The 20,418-nt window shown below is 42.3% G+C and overlaps 1 protein-coding gene across 28 annotated transcripts in view; it reads left to right on the forward strand.

Annotated features, from left to right (window-relative positions):
• The window catches only part of LOC138745528 (CUGBP Elav-like family member 4), a 692,803-nt gene that overhangs the window by 646,527 nt on the left and 25,858 nt on the right, over positions 1-20,418 (forward strand). For 15 of the 28 annotated variants that reach the window (XM_069902633.1, XM_069902634.1, XM_069902646.1 and 12 more), the window contains 4 exons: positions 712-855; positions 1,702-1,846; positions 2,349-2,498; positions 15,518-15,580. In XM_069902633.1, the coding sequence (XP_069758734.1) occupies positions 712-855; positions 1,702-1,846; positions 2,349-2,498; positions 15,518-15,580 (502 nt within the window). Of the gene's footprint in view, positions 1-711; positions 856-1,701; positions 1,871-2,348; positions 2,499-15,517; positions 15,581-17,272; positions 17,276-20,418 lie in introns of all 28 variants that reach the window. The other 13 variants (XM_069902641.1, XM_069902642.1, XM_069902652.1 and 10 more) reach the window with 5 other exon arrangements.

A 20,418-nucleotide genomic window follows, 5' to 3' on the forward strand; every position in this document is an offset into this window, starting at 1 on the left:
CACAATCCCACCTTTAATAGCCCAATCTAATGATCCGTAGCTCGACTGAATCTTGTGATTTGGGGAGAATGCATCATTACCTTGGCTAAGTACTTCCATTATACCAATGGTTCCTTCTAATCTAACTGTTCTTTCCTCAATTTCATGCTGGTATTCCTTCGAGCAGACTAGAAATTAATGCAGTCTGATTCTTGAATGGTGTCACCTTCGAGATTTATATGGAAAAGTGGAAAAGATTATGAACAACTGGCTTTCAAAAAAAAAAAAAAATTTTCTGCAAAAATTGGACAGCTAGTCTAGTAACATAATTCAGCTATGGTTGGAATAAGACCCAAAGCCTGCAGATTCATCTCTGTGACTGATCAGATTGTGGCATTGGTTAACATTGCAGTTAACGTGACACTGTTACAGCGCCAGAAACCTGGGTTCCAATCCAGCACTGTCTGTAAGGATTTTGTACGCTCTTCCTGTGACTTGCGTGGGTTTGTTCTGGGCGCTCCTGTTTCCTTCCACGTTCCAAAAAAACTTAGGGGGTGTATTTGTGTGGCACTGGCTTGTGGACAAGAAGGGTTTGTTACCACGCTGTATGTCTAAAGATAGAGTATTTTATTTATTTGCTAATTGAATGATAAAACAGGAAGTCCCGCGCAGAGATCTGATTGGCTCGCCAAGGGCTTCCTGTCCCCCTGAACATCTCTTCCCTTCCTCCAGGGGGCGTCGTCCAGTCTGGTGGTGAAGTTTGCGGACACTGACAAGGAGCGCACGCTGCGTCGCATGCACCAGATGGCAGGGCAGCTCGGCATCTTTAACCCAATGGCCATCCAGTTTGGGGCGTACGGAGCCTACACCCAGGCGGTAGGTAGTGTGGCTCAGTGCTGGCCGTGTCACCACCTCCACCTCTCACTACCAATGGAGCATCTCTCCCCCCTCAGTTTTGAGACCCAACCATTGAATAGGGTAGTGCAAATCTCTTACCATGACCATTCATCCTTCTGATGACATTGAGAAGCTCAGGAAGTACAGTTGCTGGAATCTTGAGTGACCAAAGCAAGGCTGGAGGGACTCAGTGGGTCGGCTGCATCTGTGGAGAGAAGTGGTCATTCAACATCTCTGGACTCGAGCATTTGTCGAGAAGCGGGGGGGGGAGGGGGTAACCACCTTGCTCCTTCATATGAATTGGTGACCCTTGGTGAAATAAAGTTTGAAGATAAAAATAAAACTGCAAATCCAGGTGCAATCAAACGATCATTTTCATTGGATTGAGATAAGGACAGAGTTAAGTTTCCCCTCATTGGATTTCAGGGCTCCTCAATGGACGTGTCTGCTTGGGTAACAGTCCTATGGACAAGCAGGCTCAGAAATGCAGGACCCACCCCACCCTGGCACTACCCTCCTCCCATGGGAGAGAAAGGGCAAGAACATGCCAACAGACTCAAGGATAGTTCCTTCCCCACAGCCGGTAGACCTCGGAATGAACCCCACTGAAGCTCATACTGCCCATGCGATGCTCTGACGGATTTTTCACTGTGACACCACACATTGTAATCGGCCTTTGCCCTTCCTTCTGCTGCGTTACGGCTGATGCACGCTCGAGTTGACTTGCTGGATTGCTCGCCAAGCGAGCCCTTCTCACTGCACCAGGTGTAATGTGCTAATCGTCTTGAACTTGACCGGGCGCACCGCTGTCCTTTGTTCTTTCAGCTGATGCAGCAGCAAGCGGCCTTGATGGCTGCAGCACAGGGCACCTACCTGAACCCAATGGCAGCCATCGCTGCGGCCCAGATGCAACAGATGGCGGCCTTTAACGTGAATGGGCTGGTAGCAACGCCAATGACGCCATCCTCAGGTAGGTTGCTGACCTCTGCCCAAGGTCATGGTCCACTTTCCCTGAAGGGTGCGGGTACCTTGGGGCAATGTCCCCAATGGTTTAAGATCGAGTTGATCTTGAGTCGATTGGAAGAGGAGACAATGTAGTGTATTTAAGTAGGTCATCAAATATGATAGTTGGCTGATGTGGATGATAGGCTCATCTCCACCTAAATTCCATTTCCCCATATTCCTTAATCCCCGTGGGCCGAAAGGGCCTGTTACCATGCTATGCGTCAATTTTTTTTTAATTTTAACTTTGTGGGTGCTTAGATATTCTATTGACTAATGAACATTTCATTTCTCCATTTATTTCACTTGTCTTGGCTCTCACAGAGGTAATTACTCCTGCCATAGATGTATGAAAAGAGATGTACTGTTTATGATGCCATCTTACTGATGAATGGAGTTTGCAGCCTTGCAAGGCTTCGGCTTACTAGAGTATTCTGTTCACCATGGCCGTTGCCTGTCTTCTTCTGTAGGCACCAGTACACCCCCTGGCATCAACGCAACAGCCGTACCCAGTATAGCTACGCCCATTGGGGTCAATGGGTTCAGTGCCATTCCGCCACAGACTAATGGCCAGCCAACATCAGATACTATCTACGCCAATGGCATCCATCCGTACCCAGGTATGTAATGAGAAAACAAGTAGCTAATTAATGGAGATTGGAGTTAAAACAGGGAAGTCTGCAGACGCTGAGATTGTTACAGCAAAACGAAAAAGTGCTGGAGAAACTCAGCAGGTCACGCAGTATCTATAGAATTAAAGGGGAACCAATGTTTCGGGCCTGAGCCCTTCATCGAGGTATGAGCAAAATACAGGTAGGTGCTTGAATAAAATGGTGGTGGTGAGAGGTGGGAGGGTAGAAGAGAAGACAGCTGGGCAGTGATGGATAGAGGGGGTAGCTCTGTGATTGAAAGGGAAGGGAGCTGGAGACAGAGAGATAGGGAACGAGAGAGGCTCAGGGGAGGGGTTTAACAAAAACGGGAGATCGAAGTTAATGCCACCCGGTTGGAATATTAGGTATTGTTCCTCCGATCTGTAGGTCGCCTCGGCTAGGCAGTGCATGAGGCCATGGATAGACATGTCAGTGTGGGAATGGTGTGTAGAATTAAGATGGTTGGCCACTGTTATTGCACCCAAGAATGAAATCCGACAAACAACTCTAAATATTCTGTCTGGGCGCACCTCAATCAAATGGCGATAACGTCGACCTCCAGTTTCCTTTCAACCCCTCTCCCCTGAGTTTCCTTTCCTCCGGCTCTTCCCTTCCCCCCCACCAACCCTTATCAATGCTCAGCTTTTTTATCTTCTATCCTCCCATGCATGTCTCTTCCCCCTGCCCCTTCCTCCCACCTCTCCCTCGCCCTCCCCCCCCCCCCCCACCCTCAGCCTTTTTATTAAGGCATCTCCCAGCTTTTTGGTCATATCCTGGCGAAGGGAGCAGGCCCGAAAGATTGGTTACCCTTTATTTCCTAATGATGCCGTCTGATTTTATCATGCACATTTCTGTCATGGATATTGGGTTGTGCTGGTGGGAGGTGGTAGAATCATTAGTTTCATGGGAATAAATTATGCTACCAAACCAAGAAACTTTCACCTTGATGGTCGCAGCCAAGATTAATGTTTCTTTGGTACTGCAGTGAAATATGTTCTGAATATATTCGCAGGCAATTCCGAAGTAGTCTTGCAGTGAGTGAGAGAGGAGATTGGTCCACATTCATAAAATATTCATCGATTAAACTAAATCCTGCTCGTGCACCAGCCAGATCCTGGAAGCAGCAGGGTTTAATCCGTGTCCCCGTTTTCCGCGACTATCAACAAGCGCTCGTACTCTGTGTCCTGGTTTTCCAGGGCTGGTTCTGTACCCAACCACCAGCTGGTCCGTACTAGTGTTGATACTGTAAATTATGTATCTGCAAAAATTGGGGTAAAAACAGCTGCTTCTCCAAGTTCCGAACAAGAAAAACTACTGGATGTAAAGGTAAGAACATTCAAAATTGTTGTTTGAGTATTTAGGACGATGTAAGGTATGAACAGGTCAGTTTCGGGCCAGATACAATGTGGTATCAATGCCTGAGCAGATCAACTAACTCTGATTTACCCATGGACCCAGTCCAGAGTATATATTATGAAAGGGTAAAATGGCCAGAGTTCAAAGGGTTAAGACAGCAGACAAATGCCCTTATGAGGACCACCAGCTTTCTAACCTGTTCATATTACCATGGGAGTCATTTGTCAGTCGTCCCCACCATACCAACAAGCCGCAGTGGACCAGCGATCAGGACCGGGCTGTCTGTAAGGAGTTTATACATTCTCCCCGCATCTGGGTGGGTTTCCTCCAGGTGCTCAGATTTCCTCCCCCCATTCAAAATGTGCCGGGAGATGTAGGTCAATTGGGCAGTACTTTCTTGTGAGCCGGAAGGGCCTGTTACTGTGTTGTATGTCTTCATTTTTTTTTAAATAATTTGTAGATGGCATGTAATAAATTCTATGTTTTCAAACATAAACCATCCTCTCTCTCAAATGGCAATGACAGATACATTCTCTGAAGGCCATAGGGTCTTTCTTAAATCAATGGGAGAATGAATCGGAACACTCTCCTCCTCGCTTACTGCTTCCAAAGCTCTCATACAGCAAGAATACTTACACGGATGTGACTGCAGTGGTTTTGCAATTTTTAATTATTGTGGAGCAGTTTTCATTCATTATTCAAGTTTGCACTTTTATTTCCTGGCTTTTTGTGAAGTTACAGAGCTGTGCCCAGCTCGCTTTAATGAGATGTGTTCATTTTCATAATCGTACAGAAGCAACTTTGAAGAATTCTATAATTATAATAATTGAGTACAATGTTATGGCAATAGAATGCAATTGTATCTCATTAAGTTAGAACCTATCAGTCAAATGGATTTTTAAATGGCATAATTAGGTAGAATCTATTTATGTAAAAATAATTGAGGTTTTACGTTTCCATAATCTGAGTTTATTTTTGTCGCAAACAGCTGCCTTTCAGCAAAAAGAAAGTTATGGTCATTCATAATTCTTCTTTGGCTTGGCTTCGCGGACGAAGATTTATGGAGGGGGTAAAAAAGTCCACGTCGGCTGCAGGCTCGTTTGTGGCTGACCAGTCCGATGCGGGACAGGCAGACACGATTGCAGCGGTTGCAAGGGAAAATTGGTTGGTTGGGGTTGGGTGTTGGGTTTTTCCTCCTTTGCCTTTTGTCAGTAATTAAGGAGCTACTATCTGATCCAATCTGCTTTGATGACTGTCCCTTCTTTAAGTGAACTGTTAAACATTAGCTGTTTAAACATTACACGAACAAATGGATTAAATATTGGGTTGGAGATATAATTTGTTTACTTATATTGAGAGCGTGATAAGGAGAACCAGTGATAAGGCTCTTGATAACCAGGTATTGGAACCAAGATTCGAGGAGGTGCTGAGGGCCAGGGAGACCCCAGTGGCTCAGGGCATTGAAAGCTACCTCATTATGTTGGAGGTTTGGATCTGGGCACGGATTGCTAATGGTTTGAACTGAACTGGAGTCTTGTGCGGCTGCTGGAGGCGAATCCATGGACTCTGGGGGGGGGGGGGGTGTGGGTGGGGAGACCCTCTTTTGCTTCTCTTTCTTTGACTGTAAGGGGACGCCTGGCAATGCAAATGCTCTAATAGTGAATCTTTTATATTTTTTTAGATAGAATTTGAGTGATTTTACCGTTCTGAAGAATGTCGGACGTCTCGGCATTGGTCGTTCACACACAAACGACCAGAACTCGAAATCTTCTTTTTTCCTTATTGGGGTTTAGGCAGCGTACCAGAAGTGTGGTAATTAAAGGGCCTGCAGTCAATTAGGCATTCCACAAATTTACTAGGGGTCTAGGAGGTCAAATATCGGAACGGGAATGGCACTCTCATTCCCGTTCCAACCTTTTTACACAGCATGCATTCCGGAAAAAAATGGCAATAATTTCCTGGAACGTGTCTGTGGAGAGATAAGCCTTCCAGAGTCTCTATGACAAATTAACTTGGAATTATGAATTGGGAGGATTAACATTCCTGGATTTCAAAAAATATTTTTGGGCAACCCAATTTGACAGAGGAGATGAGTCTTCATGGATAAAGTTGAAGTTGCATGAGGTGGGTGAGACAAAGCCTACTATATAAATGGAATTCTAAATTATTATCTGGCCCTAAAGAAGCCCCCCTATCAAAACATATAATTACAGTGCAATTTGGAATAAAATTAATGGTCAAAATGGGGACGGGGGTGCGAGGGAGGGGGGGTTCTTTCACCCCTGGCTCAAAATAGGTTATTTCCATTAATGATTGATAATAGAATCCTGGACACTTGGTCCCAGAGAGGGGTCAAGTGTATTGAGGATTGGTATGACCAGGGACAATTTATGACATTTGAGCAAATTAGGAATAAATATGGAGTTTTAAATATGACCATATAACAATCACAGTATGGAAACAGGCCATCTCGGCCCCTCTCGTCCACACCATTTTAAGTGAACTCCACTATCCCACCTACCTGCTCCCTGTCCATAACCCTCCAACCCCCTCACAGCCATGCCCTCATCCAACCTTCTCTTAAATGACAAAATTGACCCTGTTGCAACCACCTCTTCCGGAAGGTCATTCCACTCAGCCACCCCTCTCTGAGTGAAGGAGCTTCCTCTCATGTTACTTCTAAACTTTTTCCCCCAACCCTTAACTTATGTCGCCTCGTTCCAATCTCACCCACCCTCAAGAGGAAGAGTCTATTCATATCTACTCTATCCCCCTCATAATTTTATATACCTCTATCAAATCCCCCCTCAACCTTCTGCTGCATTCCAATGAATAAAGACCCAGTCTACTCAATCTTTCTTTGTATTCTAGATACTGCAATCCAGGCAACAATTTAGTAAAATTCACTCTGCAACCTCCCTCTACATCTGTTTTTCAACTACCTTCAGATCTTATTTAAGAGACAAATTAGGTCCAGAACTAACCTTACCACAGTGCAGTAAAATAGAGACTCTGGTTCAAAAGGGAAGCACAAAAACAATTTATTTCAAAAATGTATTCCTTACTTCAGATGGGAACCCCTAAACAAGGGCTTGATAAATCAAGACAAAGGTGGGAATCAGATTTGGGTAGAGAAATTAATCCATTTTACTGGTCCAACTTGTGTCGGGACAACATGTTTAACACGATTCATGTAAGGTATCAGCTGGGGCAATACAACTTCTTGCATCAAGTATACCTCACTCCACAAGAGTTACAGAAATTCAAATTGGAGATATCAGACCAATGTTTTTGATGTCATTAAGAAATGGTTGCTTTCTTACATTCAACCTGGTGAATGCAAGTGAGGTCATTCCAGGAAGATTTGGGTAATCTGGAGAAAATAAAATGACTAGAATTCACTAGCCTCAGGAACCTGAATTATTTTTATTGGGGAATTTAGAAGACCTAAAATACGGCTGTCGAAATATCATTGAAAATTTGTTAACCTCACTTGAAGAGGGGCCAGGAAATGCATAGCAGTGACTTGGAAATCTGATTCCCAACTAGGTTTAGCCTGCTGGAAGATAGAAATGCATATTTGTGTTCCCCTGGAGAAGATCACCTATAACCTCAGAAACAGGTATGATGTATTTTCAAGAATATGGAATTCATACCTAAGATACATCGGGGTAGACCTTTAACGATTCCCACCCCCGGCACTCACAGCACCGAGAACCCTAGAGAAGTCAGGTTATTTGGGATGGGAATGGGGTTTATCCGAGGTGAAGCCAATCCTTTCTTTTCCTTATTCTTTCCCTTTTCTTACTTTTTCTTCTTCTTACGGGGTGTGAGAGTTCCTCTCCTTCCTCTTTCTATTTATCATTTTCTCCCTTTGCTTCAGCGTGAATGTTGAATTTGCATTCTTGTGGTATTATTGGATATTTTTCTTTCTTTATAATATTTGAATCACATATCGACTTCTTTTTCTCACTTCATTTAATATCGACATGCAGATCGATATTTGAATTAATTTATTAATATCCTGGATTATTGATGTTTTACTTTTTTTTGAATATTTTGTGATTCATTTATTCAAAAACGTACATGATTAATAGATAAAACTTGAAAACAAAAATAGTACTAACACCCTACAAGCCCCCACAACCCCCCCCCCCACCACTCAACCCCACCCCCACGAACCTATCCCACGGAGAACGAAAGGAGATTAACAAAATTCATCAATTAATTACCATGGATTAGAGAAACGCCACCTCTGGGGGAGGGGGGGTTGAGTTCAAAAACTCAAATCCATATAATCCAAATAAGGCCTCCAAGTTTCACGATAGAAAAGAATAATTATCACGTTGATTACATGTTATTTTCTCCCACGGAATACAAGATCTCCAATCCATAAGTTTTACTTTTTGATTATTCTTCACTTTGACTGCAGCCCGTTGATGGAAAATGCTCAAACTAAAATATTCCAAAAAAATTATTTCCAAGAATGCACCGGATATGCACAAAACATATTTGCCTGCCTCGTGTAGAAGCAATTTTGTGAAATATTACATTTCTGTTGTATTACATGACAGGAAATAGTATCTGATCTGATGTGAACATCGACATGTATGGCCAGGGGGGCAAATATATAGTTTTTAAATAATATTGAGTTTATTGACCTACACATCAAACAATGTACATATGCCCTGAACATTTTATTTGACACAGCCAAGCAGATACTTTGTAAAAAAAAATCTGCGCTAGTAAATATTTTTAAAAATCACCCATTTTCAATAGGGTTATAGCCCCACCCCCTTGGGCTCCACAGTACATTTTATAGGGGCCACTGATTGAAATCATAAAATATTATTTTTTTCACTACCGAGATGGTTCTCTCTGTAGGAGAAGAGCCGAAGAAGTGAAGTAAACTTATCTGCTTCATAGGGAAGGGGACCCATAAACTTTGTTCACCGTTCTAAAGGTGCTATAGGCAAAAACAGGTTAATTGTGGCTGCATTAAATCACTGACCCAGAAAGAGGAACCAATTACAAAATATAGATATAATTTATATATACTCATACTTGCAGTCTAAAAACCATAACTGATACCGTGTAATTGCCGGCCGACCCCCACCAACCCCACATGTTTTAAGGCCAAAAAACAATGCATGTTTTGTTATGGCCATGTAAAAGTTGAAATCAGCCCCCCCCCCCCTTTTATGGCCACAGGAATCCGAGTTCACAACTCCCCGACCACCCGCCCATCCGAGCTCCCGACGCCCTGACCGTGGACCCTCGCTCCAGCCACCCATCCATTCAGGCTCCCAATGCCTTGAACAACGCAAATGCTTACCATGGTCAAAAGTATGATTCATTTAAAATTCAAACCCCCCCCCCCCCACCAAATTTGTCCAGAAAAATCATTCGACGATAACGTGATTGAATGCAGTGGTAAATATTTTAACCGAGCACTGTGCAACTTTAAAAAAATGGCATCACAATTGGGCAGATGGGCTTTTTTGTGGTATCAGGTTAGTTTTATGATTAGTGCAGTAATGGCAGGTTCTATTGGGGAAAAGAAATGTGGCATAGTTTGATGTATGCAAAGACACCTTTAAGAAATGACTGGTTAAATAGAATACCTTCACTCGCTGGCTGAATAGATTGAAAATTGGAGAGCTACATTATTTTACAAAGCCAGGACAGATGTTTAGTTCAGATAGATAGATTAGCTTGGTGGAAAAATAGGTACATACAAAGCTTTGATTGAAAGATGCTATGTAGAATTACCCGGATAGATCAATGGAAGAATGATTAGATGAGTTTTCAAGCTGGATAAAAGGATGGATTGTCAAGATAGATAAATAGATTACTTTGATAATTGGATGCATGACAAGGCAGAACCTGGATAGATTTATTGATGTATGGACATATGGATGGATTGCTTGATTAAAATAGACTCGCTACTTGAAATACATTTCTGTCTTCTGAGAAAAATATTCTTCCAACTTGTAAAGAAAAATGATCGAGTTACTCAACTCTATTCCATAAAGGTTATAAACCAAAACAAGTCCAGTTATTGACAGGAAAAAAAACAATTACTGTTATCAAGCATGCTGTGAAGAAATGCCAAAATGGATTTTAATTACATTTATTTAATGACAAAAACATTGATCAGATTTCCTGAATTGATATGCCTGCAACTTATAGGACCCAACTCACCTGCATTACAAGTCTTTAGAACCGTAGAACATTACAGTACAGAAACAAGCCCCTTCAGCCCTTCTAGTCTGTGCCAAACTATTTTTATTTTGCCTAGTCCCACTGACCTGCACCCAGTCCATAGCCCTCCATATTTCTCCCATCCATGTACCTGTTCAAATTCCTCTTCAATGTTAAAATTGAGCCCACATTCACCACTTCAGCTGGTAGCTGGTTCCACATTCCCATCAATCTCTGTGTGTCGACGTTCCCCCTCGTGTTCCATCTAAACTTTTCCCATTTCACTCTTAACCCATGTCCTGGGTTTGTATCTCATCTACCCTCAATAGAAATATCCTATCTGTGTTTACTTTGTCTATTCCCCTCATAATTTTAAATACCTCTATCAAATACCTCTGCGCTCCCCAGAATAAAGTCCTAACCTGTTTAACCTTTCCCTGTAACTTAGTTCCTAAAGTTCAGCCAACATCCTAGTAAATCTTTTCTGCTCTCTTTCTATCTTATTGTAATATTTCCTGTAGTTAGGTGTCCAAAACTGTACAAAATACTCCAAGTTTGCCCTCACCAATGTCTTGTACAAATTTAACATAACATCCCAACTCCTGTACTCAATACTTTGATTTATGAAGGCCAATATGCCAAAAGCTCTCTTTACAACCCTGTCCACCTGTGACGCCACTTTCAGGGAATTATGTATCTGCATTCCCAGATCCCTCTGTTCTACCGCACTTCTAAGTGCCCGACCATTCACCGTTGTTTGTCCTTCCAAAATGCGAAATCTCGTAATTGTCTACATAAAATTCCATCTGTCATTTTCCAGCCCATTTTTTTCAGCAGGTCCAGATGCCTCTACATGATTTGAAAACCTTCTTCGCTGTCCACAACACCTCCATTCTTAGTGAAATCTGCAAACTTGGTGATCCAATTTACCACATGATCATCCGGATCACTGATTTACATGACAAACATCAATTGACTTTATACCCATACCAGCAGGTACCGATAATACCTCAATAGAAACATAGAAAATAGGTGCAGGAGTAGGCCATTTGGCCCTTCAAGCCTACACTGCCATTCATCATGATTACTTAGTACAGCACCTGCCTTCTCCCCATACCCCCTGATCCCCTTAGCCAGGGCCAAATTCAACTTCCTCTGATAAGGAACCGTCTTCAACCACTTCCTGTGGCAAAGAATTCCACAGATTCACCGCCGTCTGAGAGAATTTTTTTTTCATCTCAGTCCCAAAAGACATTATCCTTAAACTGTGTTCCCTGGATCTGGTTTTCCCCAACCTTCCTGCATCTCGCCTGTCTTCAGCAGTTTTCTGCACTGCACAAAGATCCTGCTTTTTGAGGGTATCACAATTAGCGCATCGCTATTACAGCGCCAGGTCCAAATCCACCGCTGTCTGACAGGAGTTTGTACACTCTTCCCGTGACCTGCGTGGGTGTTCCACAGGCACTCTGCTGTCCTCCCACGGGATTGGTTGGTTAATTGGGTGGCATTGGTTTCAATGACCGGAATTAGCTTCTACTGTCTTGTAAATCAATTTAAATTTACATTTTTAGAACCTTTACAAAATGTCTAAACAATTCCACCTACATTAACCCAGTTCTCGTGGTCTAGTGCCGCCATTCTCAACCTTTTATTTGACTATGGCCCCCTGAGGACTCTACTCAAAATTTATGGGGCCCCCTTCCCTGTGAAGCAGTCAAGTTTGTTTGGTTTCTTCTGCACTTCTCTACATGAAAAACATTAAAAATAATATTATTTCAGCCTCTTTAAATGTTCTGTGGCCCTCAGGGCTCCCAATGAGAAAGGGGGGGGGGGGGGCGGTTGTGTATGTCTCCCGATGAGAATGGCTCATCTCGGGCAGAAGCAGTCAAAGCTTTCCTTCTGTATCATATCTGCACATGCATGTGGAAAGTGAATAAATAATTCATATGGAGATATTTACAGATAGTTGTGAAAGGACGGTTCATATCTTGCATCACCAGAGACCTAAGTTCAATCCTATTAGTGTGGAGGCCATTCTCTGTAACCCCTTGGGGTTCCTCTGGGTGCTTCAGATCCACCCCATGTCTCAAAAACGTGCAGGTTAGGAGGTTAATTGGCTGCTATAGTTAGCGTCTAGTATGTGAGTGAGTGGTAGAATCTCTGGAGAACCGATGAGCTGATGTAGGATGATGTCGGTGAGCTGGGTGCCACAGGGTTCTGTGCTGGGCCCACAAATATTCATGATTTATATTAATGACCTGGAAAAGGGGACAGAGTAGAGTTTGTTAAATTGAGTGGAAAAACAAATTGTGCAGAGGATATGGAGAGTCTGCAGAGAGATATAGATAGGTTAAGTGAGTGGGCAAGGGTCTGGCAGATAGTGAACAATGTTGGCAAATGTGAGGTTATCCACTTTGGAAGGGAACATTGGAAAGTCAGATTATTATTTAAATGTCACGTGATTGCAGCACGCTGCTGTGCAGAAGGACTTGGGAGTGCTCGTGCATGAATCGCAAAAGGTTGGTTTGCAGATTGTAAGGTAAAACATCATGAGATGGGAATGTGTAAGGAGTTACCCTGTGCAGGGCTGTAACAAGAAGGGGAGGTGTCCTTGTACTCCTGTTAGGTAAAACATCATGAGATGGGAATGTGTAAGGAGTTACCCTGTGCAGGGCTGTAACAAGATGTGAATGCATCCTTGTACTTACAAGATAAGAGAGACATTGGTGGATTGAGAGGCAGGAAGCTAGCAGGGAAAGGATAGCAACAGTTTTAGTCATTGGACAAGTAATGATATGATGATGTTCTAAGCACGTATCCAAGGGTATAAAAAATCACCATTTTGCTGATAACGGCAGAATGCATTCTCCGACTAACATTGTTAGTCGCAAGTGTTACAATCCGGTAATAAAGAACAAAGAACCCTGATTTCGACTCAGTCTGGTGTTTGTCTCACTCATTCATGAACAAAGCAGACCTAACAAGATGCAGCAGGCGAACAAGAAGGCAAATGGAATGTTGGCCTTTATTGCTTGAGGGATTGAATTTAAGAGCAGGGAGGTTCTGGTGCAACTGTACGAGGCACTGGAGGACTGCGTGCAGTTCTGGTCTCCTTACTTGAGGAAGGATGGACTGGCTTTGGAGATGGTGCAGAGGGATCGCCAGGTTGATTCCAGAGATGAGCTGGTTAGCCTATGAGGGGAGATTGTGTCTTCTAGGGGTGTACTCACTTGAACTTAGAAGAATGTTAAGGGATCTTATAGAAATGTATAAAATTATGAAAGGAATAGATAAGATAGAGGTAGGTAAGTTGTCCCCATTCGTGGAGAAGTCTAGAACAAGAAGACATAACCTCAAGATTCAGGGTAGTAGATTTAGGACAGAGATGAGGAGGAACTGCTCCTATGGTGAATCTATGGACTTTGCTGCTCATTGGAGGTGACCCCTAAATAAATTTGTTAGATTTTTGCATAGTAGGAGATTGTGGAATCTGGGAAAAGGCAGGTAGGTGGAGATGAACCTATCATCAGATCTCATTGAATGTTTAGGGGTCGGCAAACCCTCAGTGGGCTGAAGGGCCTGTTTCCCTGCTGTGACTCTGTTGACCGTTTTGAACTTTTCGTCAGTCCTGGCAAATGGTAGATCTAACCGTATCCAACTGTACCTCGAAATCATCCTGATCTTAAATTCAGTTTGGAAAATTAATGGAGTGACATCAGAACTCTAACTTGTCCTGCATTGATTTGAATTTAGGATTCATTACAGGAGATCCCAATTGACCAGGCGAATTGGGGGTGGTAAAAGTTTTTTATTGTAAATTCACAGGGAATTGATTCTATTTTGGACTGATGATTGACATGGAAGTTTGTTTTATACAGAATTTCAATCCGACAGGTCAGTGCTATCTGTCACATTCTTCTGTGTTTTATTCAGCTATCATTCTGTGACTGTTTATTGCAATGACAGCTATTAAATGAGATATTAACTTGTCTAAATGCATATTTGAACCCTACTGCTGATTCGACCATGTTTTATAAAATTTCAGTGTCTTGCATTATGCCACCCACTCCTTGTCATTTACCATCGAAAGCCCTGCCAATTTCTGGGCGCTCCCTCAAAAAAGCGGGACTTACAAGCCAGCTCGGTCCTGCAACTCGACACGAGGTGGTGAGATGAGGCTTCCTGAAATCCCCGTCCGTCAGCGATCCACCTCGTTAGATCTGGTATCCGATTTGTGAGCAATTGCATCTCACTGCAGCAAGAAAAACAGTACAAATAAGGCTTGTCATTGTTTCTGTGAAAACATGCTGTCGTTTTTCTCTCTTTTAGTTCCCTTTTCTCCTTTTTGCATAGATTCTAAATGCATCTATACTTCAGGTGTGTCAACATGCCAGAGAAACTGAGCAGGGTACGCAGCATCAATAGGCCAACTGATGAAGGGCTCAGTCCCGAAACGTTGGTTACTCCCCATAGATGCTGCGTGATCTGCTGAGTTTCTCCAGCACGCTTGTGCATTGCCCTCAACCCCAGCATCTGCAGACTTTCCTGTTTAACTTCATAGAAACATTGAGGGGTTTCACAATCAGTGTGTGCCAGCATTTGTCTTTGGCCCACCCACATGTCTCAGTTACATTGCTCGATTGTATGATGCGACTCCAGACCTCTTTTCTCCACATCAGGAAGATCTAAGTCTGTAAGATCACCTACCTGGATACATGCCAAGGTAGGTACGCTCTATAAACTGTACAAGCGTGGGCAAAATGTGGGCCAATTTGTTCTGTAACATGAATTTTAATATTCACCCACAAACGGGCCGTGAGTCAAAATTCTGCATGCGTGCTGAGTTTTGAATTTAATTTCTAAAATTTGGGACAGATTTTCAGAGTTCAAAACTTATTGGCAATTATATTTACCGAAAATGACTAACAGTTCATTTCTGCGGCAGGTACGATTAAATGTTTGTAGGTACACCTGGATGAGTACGAGCATATTATTCAATGCAAAGTTTAAAAGCAGAGAGGGGTTGCAGATTGGATTGTCAATGAGTGATGAATGAAATAAAATGCTGGCTCTATATATGACCTACATATTCTCAAGATGCCTCTGCCATTGGAGAGTGGAAATCCTGTCGTCCGATATGATATTGACAGGCAAGCAGGGAAATAGTGGAAAATACTCCATTGTCCCTCCCAGGTCTTCGGGCAGTTGCATGTCCTCTGCGGACTGCTGGGTGATTTTTGAGGGTTGTTATATGCTGACATTTATCTGACCTTAATCTCTCCTCCACTCTCTTGCTTCACGTTCTACTGTGCTGCCTGTTGGATCCATTCTCCTTCGGGCGGTAGATATCTGTATTTCCCAGCATTTTACGGTGATGCCTCTGTCTCACTCACTCGTCTTCCTCTTTTCTCTTTTTTTTGTCTCCTTAGCTCAAAGTCCAACAGTGGCTGACCCATTACAGCAGGCTTATGCTGGCATGCAACACTATACAGGTCATTGACATTGCCTACGTAATTATGGCCTGCTTTCTTTCCATTCGGTTGACTATTTTAAGAATTTGGTTTCGCAAATAAGAAAATGTAAATGATTGCAACTGCAATCGAAACTGGATGGAGGGTGGGGTGGTTGAGGAGAGAGATACGAGCTCTGGTGAGCTTGATGGATTTGTATATTTCAATCAGATTAAGGATGTTGTATGCAGCTTGCATTGTTCAAATTTGAGGGAATAGAGCAAATCATGTTTCCAAAAAAAAAATCCAATAAACACTTGAAAGGAAATATAAATCATCAATTTCACTGGACAATGAAGATTTTGATTCCTGAACACTTTTGGGTGTATTTTATGGATTTTGAGTTGCAGATCACGAAAGTCATTTTCCTATCATGTACCATTTTTTTAAGATATAACCTATTTTTCTGATTTCCTGTCATATTTTAAGTCTGCTAGTATATTCCCCACAAAACAAACTGTTCTGGTCAGTCCAAGCATGCCTGGGCATTCACACAATGCAGGGGCTATGCAAATGTTGTCTTGACCTGGACAGGCTTAGTCAGGATAGATGCAGACATGCTATAAAAGCAGCTCATATATACAGATGATGTGCATTACACTGATTATTGATTGAACGCATGTTCTTCGGACAATAGCATAGCGAGTGTATTTAACCATAGCATTTATTGTCTTCAGGAAGGTTCAACACAGCAGAAAAATCTCCTCCATGTTTCAACAGCTGCGATACATTCTGTTACATTTGTGGCGCGCATACGCTCAAAGACGCAGCATGACTGCCCTTATTAGCAAAGCCTATGAGCTCTACTTCGACTGTAAAATTGGTGACCAAGACAAACCCTGGGCTCCTTCCATTTGTGCAACATGTGCGGTCAACCTAAGAGCCTGGATCAGCATTATTGCATAATTAAACATGTTAAATCAAAGTTAATTTAATGAGATCCAGCAAATCTGAAATTATCTTTGTGTTCAGTTTGAAGTTATCTATCATAATACCCAATTTTTTTCAGGAACCAAACCTTTAGAAAAAAGTTGTTGTCCAGTGTTAAATAACCATGAGTAAAGAACAATGAGATTAATGTTCATTGGAAAGTTGTCTTGTACTGAATGATCTCCTTCCACATCTTATCATGAACAACATGAAAGCAGCAACTTGTTTAACAATGAACCCAGTAGATGAGAAGGGGTCCAGGTTTGATCTGTAGTAGCTGGAACTAAACTGATCTAAAGGGATGATACAGTTGACATGGTGATTAGTGCAACGCCTTTACAGCACCAGCGATCAGGACCGGATCTGGGTTCAAATCCCACACTGTCTGTAAGGAGTTTGTACGTTCTCCCGGAGTCTACATGGATTATCTCCAGGGGCTCTGGTTTCCTCCCACTGTTCAAAAATGTACGAGGGGTGTAAATTGGGCAGCACGGAATCATGGGGCCGAATTGGCCTGTTACAGTGTTTTTAATTTTAAATTAATTTTAAAAATCGTCAGTTGAGGTGACACATTTGGAGCAGACAAAAAGACCACAGGTCAAGATTCCTATCCATTGTCCTACCTAAAAATCTCATCACGAGGACCTTCCCCTGAAGGTCAGACATTAGTCTACATTGATCAATCGGGCCAGTCCAAACTCAAGTGTCAATCGTGGAGCTGTGGATGAACATAAGAAACAGAAGCAGGTATCGGCCATTCGACCTGTCGAGCCCGCTCTGCCATTCCAATGTGATCATGGCTGATCTGATGATGGCCTCATCTCCACTGACTGGCCTTTCCCCCATATCCTTTAATTCCCCTACTACGTAACAATCTATCCAACCTTGTCTTAAATATATTTGCTGAAGTCGGCTCCGCTGCTTCCATGGGCAGAGAATTCCACAGATCCACCTCCCTCTGGAAAAAGCAGTTCCTCCTCATCCCCATCCTAAATCTACTCCCCAAATCCTGAGGCTATGTCTCTTAGTTCTGGTCTCCCTCACCAATGGAAACAACTTACCTACCTCTATCTTAGCTATGCTAATGTTATACATTTCTGTAAGATCCCCAGGGTGCCTTGTCCCATTATATTTTGAGGAGTAGAAATGAATTGATGAGTAAATACTGTGGGACTCAAACATCAGTGATAACAGAAGTTGTGAAAAGTTCTCCAAGTTTGTTGCCTTGAATGGAAATGTGTTGTTCGAAACACTGGGGCAATTACACTGTTTTGATTTTTTTTGATTGCAAGGATTAAGATTTGATGAGTTTAACCAGGCAGTAAATAGACTGTCAATAAAAGTTGCAAGGCCATAAATTGCAGGATATTATTTTAAATTTGGAAGCCATTCAAATATTCATGGTGTGAAAGAAACAGAGGTGTCAGCCTAAGAATGATATGGCCACCTTATTATATCAATGTGAGTTGCCATTCATGTGCACAAGAACTGTGAACCTTCCCTTCAGTCTCCCAAGTGCTTCTACTTTTATCTACACTCACCAGACTGTGGAACAGGAATAGACCATTTAGCTGCACAATTCCTGGAGCAAAGCTCAGACATTTGATGAGATTCGAGCTAACTTCTGTTTGTCTGCTGCACCCCTGGCCTTCATTGCATAAGATGTTGATTAAGTTGTCTCTCATCTTCCAATACATATAGATGGCCAGTAAATATTTGATGTAATCCAATAATAAGGGCTCCTTGCTCACAGCAGTATGCACTCATCCTGTCAGACAAGATTTAATCATTCATTATCTATTTCATAGAGCAAGTATAACATAGGAAATAAAAGCCAATCAACTTCAATCTTGGGTGTTTTAATTGATCCTCGCCATTTATGACGGTAGGGAGTCACACATTTTTAGAACATAAGAAATAGGATTGGGAGTCGGCCATCTGGCCCTTTGAGCCCGTGATCGTGATCGTGGCTGATCTGACGATGGGCTCATCTCCACCTACCAGCCTTTTCCCCCATATCCCTTAATTCCCCCTACTATGTAGAAATCGATCCAATTTTGTCTTACTGAGATCACCTTATTGTGAGCGAGGAAACAGGTTTGGTAGGTCTCAAGGGCAAGGACAGTTTTGGTAGGGAAGGATTTTATTTACAGAAGGCAAGTGTGGGAAATGGTAACTGATGCAGTACACGCGCGCACACTCGGTAGGGTGGGGGCAGTACTGTCACATGGGCAACAGATTCACCACACTCAGGTAAAATCAGTTCCTCCTTATCTCCATCCTAAATCTTGAGGTTATTTCCTTTAGTTCTGGTCTTCCCTACCAATGCAAACAACTTAGCTATGTTATTGATGCCTTTCCTAATTTTACATTTCTATAAGATCCCTTCTCATTCTTCTAAATTCCAGTGTATAGTCCCAGATGACTCAATCTTTCCTCAGAGGCCAACCCCCTCATCTCTAGAATCAACCTCATGAACCTCCTCTGGGCCACCTATAAAGCCAATATATCCTTCCTCAAGTTAGGAGATCCTTCCTCAGTACTCCAGATGCAGCCTCACCTTTTACAGCTGCAGAATAACTTCCCTGCTTTATTTATTTTCCTCGATTTTTTTTTGCCAGTTGCTTGAGGCTGACGATTGCGTGAATTCCAGAGAGCAGGGGGTTTACTGTACATGAATACAAATGGTTTAGAGCAGTGGTTTCAACCTTTCTTTCTTTCCACTCACATACCACCTTAAGTAATCTCTATGCCATTGGTGCTCTGTGATTAGTAAAGGATTACTTAAAGTGGTAACTGAGTGGAAAGAAAAAAGGTTGAAAACCACTGTTTTAATGTACCTCATTGACTCGTTATGTGCCTGGTTTCATAACTCCAAAGGAAATGGGCCAATGACAATTTTTCTCAAGCAAAATATTTCAGTAACAATTGGGTCTAGAGCAGTGATTCTCAACCTTCCCTTCCCACCCACACACCACCCTTACTAATCACAGAGCACTGATGGCATAGGGATTACTTAAGATGGTATGTGAGTGGAAAGAAAATGTTTGAAAACTACTTGTTTATAGGAATATAGGCTGAATGTAGACAAATGGATAGACTTGAATAGATAATTTGGAAAACAAGGAGTTGTTGGGCCAAAGAACCTTGTTTTTTTTCTCTTTCTATACAATCATAGAACATTACAGCACAAAAACAGGCCCTTTGGCTGTCTAGACTGTGCTGAACTATTTTTTCTGCCTTGCCTCATGTTCCTCCATACCCCTCCCATATGCCCCTGTCCAAATTTTCTTGGGTGTTACAATTTACCAATTCAGCTGGCAGTTCATTCCACAACCCCACCATTCTCTACCTAAAGAAGTTCCCCCACATGTTTCCATTAAACTTCTCCCCTTCGCTCTTAACCCATGTCCTGCAGTTTTCAACCTCAGTACAAAATGTCTGCTTTCATTTACTCTATCTAAAACCATTTTATATACCTCCCACAAGGTATATAATTTATATACATAATCACAAATTACCCTCCAGGGAATAATCTGTTTAACCTTTCCCTGTAACTCGGTTCTTCAAGTCCTGCCAACATCCTTGGAAATCTCCTCCATACTCTTTCAAGTTTATTGATATCCTTCCTGTTGATAGGTGACCAAAGTTACACACAATTCTCCAAATTTTGCTTCACCAATGTCTTATACAACTTTACCATAACATGCCAACTCCTGTAGTCACTACTTTGATTTAAGAAGGCAAATATGTCAAAAGCTTGCTTTACAATCCCATCTGCATGTGAAGCACCTTTCAAGGAATTATGTATGTCCCTCTATTTTCAGGTCCCACACTCCTCAGTGCCCTACCATTTACACTATATATCCTACCTTTGTATTTAATCTTCC

Source organism: Narcine bancroftii, chromosome 11 (genome assembly GCF_036971445.1).
Source record: "Narcine bancroftii isolate sNarBan1 chromosome 11, sNarBan1.hap1, whole genome shotgun sequence".
Classification (NCBI taxonomy): domain Eukaryota; kingdom Metazoa; phylum Chordata; class Chondrichthyes; order Torpediniformes; family Narcinidae; genus Narcine; species Narcine bancroftii.